An 8,340-nucleotide genomic window follows, 5' to 3' on the forward strand; every position below is an offset into this window, starting at 1 on the left:
TTTCTGAGTGTGTTTCTGTAGATTGATTTTTCTAATTATAGATTATAGTTTCTTGCTTCTTTGCATGCCTGGTATTTTTTGATTTGATGCCAGATGCTGCAAATTTTACATTATTGGATACAGCATATATTTGTATGCAAAGCCTTTAAATATTCTTGAGTTTGTTGTGGATCAGCTACTTGCAAACAGTTGGATCTTTATGAGGCATGCATTCAGGCTTTGTTAGGCAAGACGATAGCACCTTTAACGTAGGGATAATTTTGCTGCACTGCCGAGACAATACTTCTGGGTTCTCTGTCCATGCCCCAGGTTTGTCCAAGTTTTCACATTTTTATAAATCCAAAGTTGTATACTTTTCATATTAGGGGTGGCAACTGATGGATTACCACTTATCTCTTTAGCTATGCCAGGTAGGTAACGTTGGATTATCCACAGTGTTTTCTAGTTGTGGTGTTGGGGTGCTTAGGCTTCAGGATTTAAGGTTCAGTAAGTAAATGGGGGGGAGGCTTTTCATATGCATAGTGTCCGTAACACTGCTAAATAAGTTAACTATTTCATTGAAACTGGGACCACAAGATCCTGAAAGGTTTCTAGAAAGCAGGTTTTGGTAACTAAATTGATTGACTGGAAGATAGATAAAATATTACCAATACGTCTGCTTAATTTTAATGAATAAGAATAATATGGTTATGTTTTTAAACTAGCCCAAATGAAATAATAAAACCTAGCAAAGCACACACAAAAATATAGGCCAATATATCTAAAGAATATGATTGCTAAAACCATAAAATAGAATATTAGCAAATTAACTCTAGCACTGTACTATAGTGTTAGTTAGCATTTTTTGGGGGCATAGCCTGGTACCTAGTGTATGCCAGCCACTGTTTCAGATACCAGGGATACAACAGTGACCAAGATAAATAAAAGTTCTCATAAATCTTATGATTGACCTCATTAAGCTGATATAGTTGGAGGTGACAGACCATAATCCAAGTTGTATAGTATATTAGAAGTGGTAAGTTCTGTGGAGAGAAATAAAGGGAAGGTAGATAGGGACTACTAACGGGTGGGATGGTAGGCTTGCAGTTTTAAATAGGATGGTTCAGATAAACCTGGGGAAACTGACATTTCAGCAAAGACTTAGAGGGAGAGAGCCTGTGCGTATCTGTGAAAGAGTAGGTGTTCCCAAGAGAGGGAGCTGTAAGTGCCAAGGCTGGAGATGTCATCAGCTAAGAGTATATCGAAGAGTAATAAAAGCGTATGTCCGACCAGATCTTAAAATGTGCTCGTAAATTTCTTTAATTAAAACAATGTGTTCTTGACCCAAAAAAAAAAAAAAAAATTGAAAAAAAAAAGAAAGTCCTGAAGCAGACCCTAATATAAATTAGAACTCACCCTATGATAAAGGAAGCCTCAGACACCGGTGGGAAAGTGATAGATTATTCAATAAACGGTGCCAGGAATCTGACAGTTTTGCGGGGATGAGAAGGGGAGAGGGCATCTAATTAGTAAAAATTCGAAGTGTACTAAAAAAATTAAGTGTGGAAAAATGAAACTATGAAATTAAAGAAATCTGAATATTTAATTGATTTCTTTAAGGACTTTAATCATAAAGGCAGTAGAAGAAATCGCTTTAGGAAAGATCTCTAGTTTGATAATAAAGTTTTTATTTTGCTAAATATAATATTCTTAAAAGGTAAAAACAGTTGGAAAGTATTTGTAATGAATAATTGACATCAGGTTAGTGGCCCTAAAAAAATCAAAAGAAAATCTATAAGAAAAGTTCCCTAAAGAGATATAATTACCAATAAATAATATCAGCTTACATCTGTTACAATACTTTCAGAGGCCCTTGTGATGTGTTAACTCATTTATTTCTCATAACACTATAAGGTAGGTCTTTTTATAGGCCTAGTTTACAGATGAGGAACCTGAAGGACACCAGATTTAAATAGTTTCCCAGGGTCACACAATTACTAAGTGGAGGGCATGGGATTTGAACCTAAGCAGCAGAATCCCACTCTTAACTGCTACTTTGGACAGCACATGGCAACACGTTTACTCTTTACTCTTACTAGTAAAGAAAGCAGTGTACATTATTTTAGTGTATATATCAAGGCTTTTAGGGAGTTATTCCTGATTATGGATCCTTACAGGTCTTTTTCCCTCTGCTTTGTTTGTTCAGCTGCAATCATGCTACTATGGAGACTGTAGAAATTGGAGAGAGACCATTATGTTCTTTGAATTGATAGTCTCTTAACACACACCCACCCCACACCCACCCCCTACTCCCCCGCCCTACCCCTCATTCTTTTCTCCTAATCATTTCCAGGCAGTTAATCTTGACCCATCTACTTTCTTGCCCACTTTCCAGTTATATCTACTATGATTCTTTCAACCAGATCTTGACCCTGTATCCCAATCAAGAGGGTATTCGTCCTTAGTGGATAATTCTCGATCGTATTTCTTCCATTGAAACTCTCACATTTACTTGGAAATTGCCTATCCCAAGAGATTAAATCTTAGAATTGCATTTTCCACCCCTTTCCACTCCCCTCCAGGCTTTGCCTATTGCAAATGTGTTCATTTGTGTCAAAACAAAGTTGAATTGGCCTCGTGAATCTGGTTTCTCACTGTCACATATAGTTGGAATTTAGTGTCATATTCTTTACTTATGATGAACTCGGCAAGTTGCTTAACTTTTCTGTTTTTTGCTTTCCTCACATTTAAAATAAGGAATCAGATTAGACCAGTGGTATTCTAACTTTCGTGTTATATATGCTGTGCGCTTTTCTTCACTTTCACGTCTGCCTCGTGTTGAGTATGTGCAAGAGATAAACATGGACCTTTTGGGCCCCTGTTCCATAAGGGGGCCTCGCAGAACCCAGGACTCAGCCGAGCAGAGCCCGGAAACAATGCATTAAATGAGCCCCTGTGGGTTGTGGGTTTGTGTGCTGCCACATGCCACTGTACCCCAGATCCTTGCCTGAGTAGTACTGAAATGCAGAGGTAAAAGAGTGGGTTAAATAAGAAGATAAGCAAGGATTTGAGTTCTGAAGGATGCAGGGATAAGTTTGAAGACTGATTTTATTCAATAGAAGAGAAGAATGAATCGGGTAATTTGAAGGCAGTGCTTCTTAGGGTGTGACCTGGAGACTTGGGGTCAGTTGTAGATTCCTGACCCCTCGGAAGTACCAAATTAGAACCTGGATTCAATACAGGAACAGGAAAATTTAGATGGTGATTTGATGTATGGGCTGGAGGTGGAGGGAGGGATGTGGGCAAACTAGTTACGTTTTAATCCATTTTCTGTGGATATTGTGTTTGAGGTGACCACTGGCTGTCCAAGTGGATATATCTGTAGGCAAACGAAAATAAAATCATATTGGAGAGACACATCTGTGCTTCTCCAGGTAGTGATGGCTGAAGTGATGAGAATAGTCTACTGAGGGATGAAATAGAAAGGAAATCCCTTAGTTTTAGGTCCTGGACCTTGGAGATACAATGAGATGGAATAGTCAGTGCTGTAAATAAAAGACCAAGGTATTATTAGGGGTCAAAGAGGCATTGACGGGTGTGTGTTACTTTGTGTTGTCAGGGGAAAAAGAACCAAGAGAGGAAGTTGATAACCCTTGAGAATGCAGTGGTACCCACAGAAAATGCCATTAATGAAGGGTGCAGCAGTATTTATAAATATCAAGTATTTTTAAAAATAGTGACTCAAACGCTGAATGCTTACCAATTCTAACTTATGTTTATTAGAATTTATTCCTAGAGATTTTTAAGCTACAGCAAGGGTCAGTAAACCTTTCTGTAAAGGGTCAGATAGTAAATATTTTAGGTTTTGCAGGGCATATGGTCTGTTAATAACTACTAACTCTGTAGTAGCATGAAACTAGCCTCAGACAGTATGTCAACACGTGGGTGTGGCTGTTACAGAAACAGCTGGTGGACCAGTTTTCCCACTCTTGAGCTAGAAGAACCTCTGCTTTTCAGCATTTTTTCTGTATTACTCTTCCATTCTTTTTGCTTTAAGATTCAAATTAACATTGACTAGCTTCTTATTAAAATTATTAAGACTGAATATTAGTAATGAAGCTTGAAAAACTCTAGCAGGAATTACTATTCTGTTGATCTTATAAAATGTAATAAACTTGACTAAGCACCATCCTCTCCGTGCCCTCAAATACGAGATGGTAGAACTGAAATAGGGACATCCGCCCCGCATGGTGCCCCCCACCCCCCCAAATATAATGACTAGTTCAGTGTGGTTTGAGTTGATTTATTCCCTTTTTATTGTTTTACGAATTTTAATAACAATTTGCTTTTACTTTTTCAGTCTCGGCGAAATCTATGTGAAGAGGCTTTGTTAAAAATTAAAGGTGTTATTAGCTTTACTTTTCAAATGGCTGTTCAAAGATGTGTGGTGCGAATCCGTTCAGATTTGAAAGCAGAGGTTAGTATTTTAAATGGCTCAGTATGCTTGAGGTTCCAGGTACCAAATCACTGTTCAAAATTGTCCTTTTTTCTTGGCCTAGGCTTTGGCATCTGCAATAGCATCCACTAAGGTTATGAAGGCTCAGCAAGTTGTGAAAAGTGAAAGTGGAGAAGAGGTAAAAGGTTTCGTTTTCTCTATACCTGACTCTGACTATTGGTTCTTCTTTATGGCTAGCAGATTGCCATTCTTTCTAGACTAACCGTTACCAAAGGAATGTGGTTGGGTCAGATTATCTTAATGTTTCTTGGTTAACAGTGTTAACTCTTAGAAACGTGGAGAGATCTTTTGTGAATTTCAGTCTGTTTTTTATGTCTTATATTTCTTTGACTTTCAGACTCTGATCTTTATTTCAGTGGAGCTGTCTTACTGATATTACATGGAAATAAAGGATATGTGGTTTCCTTGCATTGGTTCTTAAATACTTTCTAACCTTAATTAGTTTTGCCAGTCCAAAAAATAAAAGGCCAGTCCCACCATTGGGCAAGTGTATATAATGAAGATCTTTGCCGCTTGCTCTTCTTTCCACTAGCTTTGTAAGAGAGAAAATGAACCTATATAGCTTTAGCTCATTTGAGTTCCCACAGAAAGGAGGTTCAGATACACAATAGCCAGATACTTGCTTTTGTCTTACTTATTTTTAAATTTTTTTAAATTTATTTTTAATTACAGTTGACAGACAATATTAGTGTCGGGTGTACAACATAGTGATTCAACATTTGTGCACATTAATCCCTCCTGGACCCCTAAGAGAAAAGCATTAGGTTTCATGTGCAGTTCTGCCTTTCTGTGCTTACGCAGTGCTCAGTACTGTGTTTCCCCCAAAATAAGACCTAGCCGGACATTCAGCTCTAATGCGTCTTTTGGAGCAAAAATTAATATTAGATCCAGTCTTATTTTATTGTAATATAATATAACATAATATACCGGGTCTTATATTAATTTTTGCTCCAAAAGACGCATTAGAGCTGATTGTCCGGCTAGGTCTTATTTTCTGGGAAACAGGGTAGTTGGACCTACCTTGATATAAGAGGAACATTTTCAAAGGAATACAGCCCTTGCAAATAAATATCATGATCAGAAGGAGGAGTAAAGTTGATCTTTAACTTCTGATACTTATCTATCAGTTAGGTTGATTTTTTTTAATACTGTTTGCATGTTCTGTGTCAGATGCTGGTTCCATTCCAGGATACGCCTGTGGAAGTAGAACAGAACACAGAGCTGCCCGACTACCTGCCTGAGGATGAGAGCCCCACGAAGGAGCAGGACAAAGCAGTGTCCCGGGTCGGCTCCCACCCAGAGGGTGGGGCGAGCTGGCTGAGCACAGCTGCAAACTTTTTATCCAGATCGTTTTACTGGTGACTTCGGTTTGGGGCTCAAGGACTGTGTGAACGAACAAGGGGCCAGTTTTCCATTGTTGTGGTGAACTGTCAAGTGCAATTTGCAATAAGTTATCATGAAAAGTTTTTAGATTACATGATTGCGTATGCTGCATTTTACATTTTATTGGACATCTGCCCCACTAAGTGGTAAAAAGGACAGAGGCTACAGGTGGAGTTGCTTTGTTTATGAAGGTATTTGGGTTGTATTTTCCTTTGTTTAATTGCCTCACTTTTTAAAAAACATGGGTCCACTGTTAAACCAAACATATGTGCAGCTTTACATTTTATTTTCCATGAAGCACGTGATTAGGAAAACAACTTTCTCCTCAAGCCTCAGGACCTATCTGAAGAGAAGTTTTCTTTTTAGCTCAAGTTGTGCATGAATTACTGAACATTTTTCTCTGCTTTTCTTCATGAGAGATACTTGCTTTGGTACTTTTCACTGAAAGTTGCAAACATTTCTCATTATCCCCCTTTTGTGCCTTTTTTAATTTTGCCAACCATGTTAATAGAAAGGACATTACTAATGACATTTTGTGAATTAAAATATATTAATTTGAATGTAGCAGTCCCCTAAAAATACAACTCTGCAAAAACTTTGCAATCTTATTTGTTATCATTTTAATAAGATTAACCCAGAATCATTCAGAAAGAAGGAAGCACATCGCTCAGCAGAGTGCTATTGAGACTGAATGCGACCAAATGTAGGTCCCGTTGACTGCTGTTCAGTTTGTTACGTCAGCTCTTGAGAGTCAGCTCTTGGAAGCAGCTATAAATGGTCTCTAGGCTTTACTTTGTGATTGATTACGCACTGTCCCCTGGTAGAAAAAAAAATGTCGTAAATAACTGACAGACTTGAAAAAAGAAAAAATTGGATGCCTATATGCCATAGTGCCATTTGGTAGAGTTTAACCATAACACATGAATTGCTTGGCAGATGCCTCCTTAGTAGGTGTTTCCTTGTATTTGCCTTTTGTGAATTTATTATGAACTTACAGTCGGATTGAATGAGAAAAGCCTCAAATTATTGCTTACAAAGAAATGCAGCCAGCATTGGTCTCCTTAATCTTGTTTCTCATGTCCAGCCAGAAAAAAAGAACTTCAGTGAAGGTAAGATAAATATAAATATATATACATATATATTTTTGGTAGAAAGAGCTCATTACATATATGTAATGCTTTATTGCATTTCTGAAATATTTGGCAACTAAAATTTCCCTTTTAGAAGTCCAACTAAATCCAGAAAAATTTTAATGCTAATATGATTAAAAGCGAATAGGAAGAAATTGAAATTTTTTTCATCAACCTGTAGAGCTGCTGTTTGACTACTTGGAGCATGTGAAAGGAAAATTGGACCCTGGAGGATTTCCTTGTATTTTCATCACTTCTCTTTTAGAGAAAATTAAAAGCATCCAGTGTCGCTGGAGAGAAGTGACTGTATGATACTTCACCAACAAGAATCTCGAGTTCATGAACATTGTAACCTGGAGGGAGGGGCATTGAGGGTGTTGAGAATGATAGTTTCTCATGTGTCTGGGCTGTGATTCAGGTGACACGCACAATTGACAATATAAGCTTTCAGGGCATGTATTGCTTTAAATGTATAATACAACTTGCTGCCAGAACCAGATGTGTTGAAAAAAAACAAAACAAAACCACCTCCTTTCTATAGCCATTAAAACAAAGTTTACTGTTCCGTTTTAACAAGCTTATATTTGATTTTGCATCGCCACACATCTGCTTATTTAAAAAACTACATCCCTTTGGTAGCAATGGTTCAATACAAGTAGGTATTACAGCTTGATGTTGTGTGTTCTGATTCTAAGTGTTCTTTCATTATCAGGTCTAATAAAAGGTAACATAATTAAAATTGAATGGTTATTGCATTTTTATGGTATAAGCATTATTAATTACTCTTGAGCCTGTTTGTAGCCACACTGCCTGGCACCTCCTAGCTCCCTCTAGGTGTGTTACCCAACCAATTCCCTTAACTCTTATCTCCTTCCCAGCATCACTCCTGACTTTGGATCAGCTGCCTCTTTAAGTATATTCATTGTAGCATTTATCACATCACATTAAATTATATCTACCAGTGTCTCTCCCCTACTCAGTTCTTTGAGAACCCAGAAAGTCCACACCTGTACCTGGCTAGTCGCAAGCACTTGAATATTTTTTTAGGAGAATAAATAAAAATTTTTTTCTTTCAAATCAGTAAAAATAAATGGAAGGTGCTAATTAACTTGAGCAAATAGGAAAAATGTCAGGGTTTTTTTTTTTTTCTGGGTGTGTTTGTTTCTGATTTATTCAATTTATTGTTTCATTTATTTTGTCATTTGGCTTTTTTTCCCCCCAAAAGAGTGACAGAGAGGCATAACACTTGCTCCATTGAATAAAGTTAAGATTAACTTACAATATCCTGATTCTAACAAAATTGTTATAGGAGAATATGATATATATATAAAA

At 37.3% G+C, this 8,340-nt stretch overlaps 1 protein-coding gene across 2 annotated transcripts in view; it reads left to right on the forward strand.

Moving 5' to 3' along the window:
* ARMC1 (armadillo repeat containing 1) overlaps window positions 1-8,129 on the forward strand; it is a 35,565-nt gene extending 27,436 nt beyond the window's left edge. Inside the window, exons 5-8 of one of the 2 annotated variants that reach the window (XR_004424991.1) lie at window positions 4,340-4,456; window positions 4,539-4,613; window positions 5,666-6,987; window positions 7,190-8,127. Coding sequence is in view for 1 of the 2 variants with exons in the window: in XM_033126533.1 (XP_032982424.1) it covers window positions 4,340-4,456; window positions 4,539-4,613; window positions 5,666-5,857 (384 nt within the window). In the remaining variant the exon portion in view is untranslated. Of the gene's footprint in view, window positions 1-4,339; window positions 4,457-4,538; window positions 4,614-5,665 lie in introns of both variants that reach the window. The other variant, XM_033126533.1, reaches the window with a different exon arrangement.
* Window positions 8,130-8,340: the final 211 nt, after the last annotated feature.

Source organism: Rhinolophus ferrumequinum, chromosome 14 (genome assembly GCF_004115265.2).
Source record: "Rhinolophus ferrumequinum isolate MPI-CBG mRhiFer1 chromosome 14, mRhiFer1_v1.p, whole genome shotgun sequence".
Taxonomy (NCBI): domain Eukaryota; kingdom Metazoa; phylum Chordata; class Mammalia; order Chiroptera; family Rhinolophidae; genus Rhinolophus; species Rhinolophus ferrumequinum.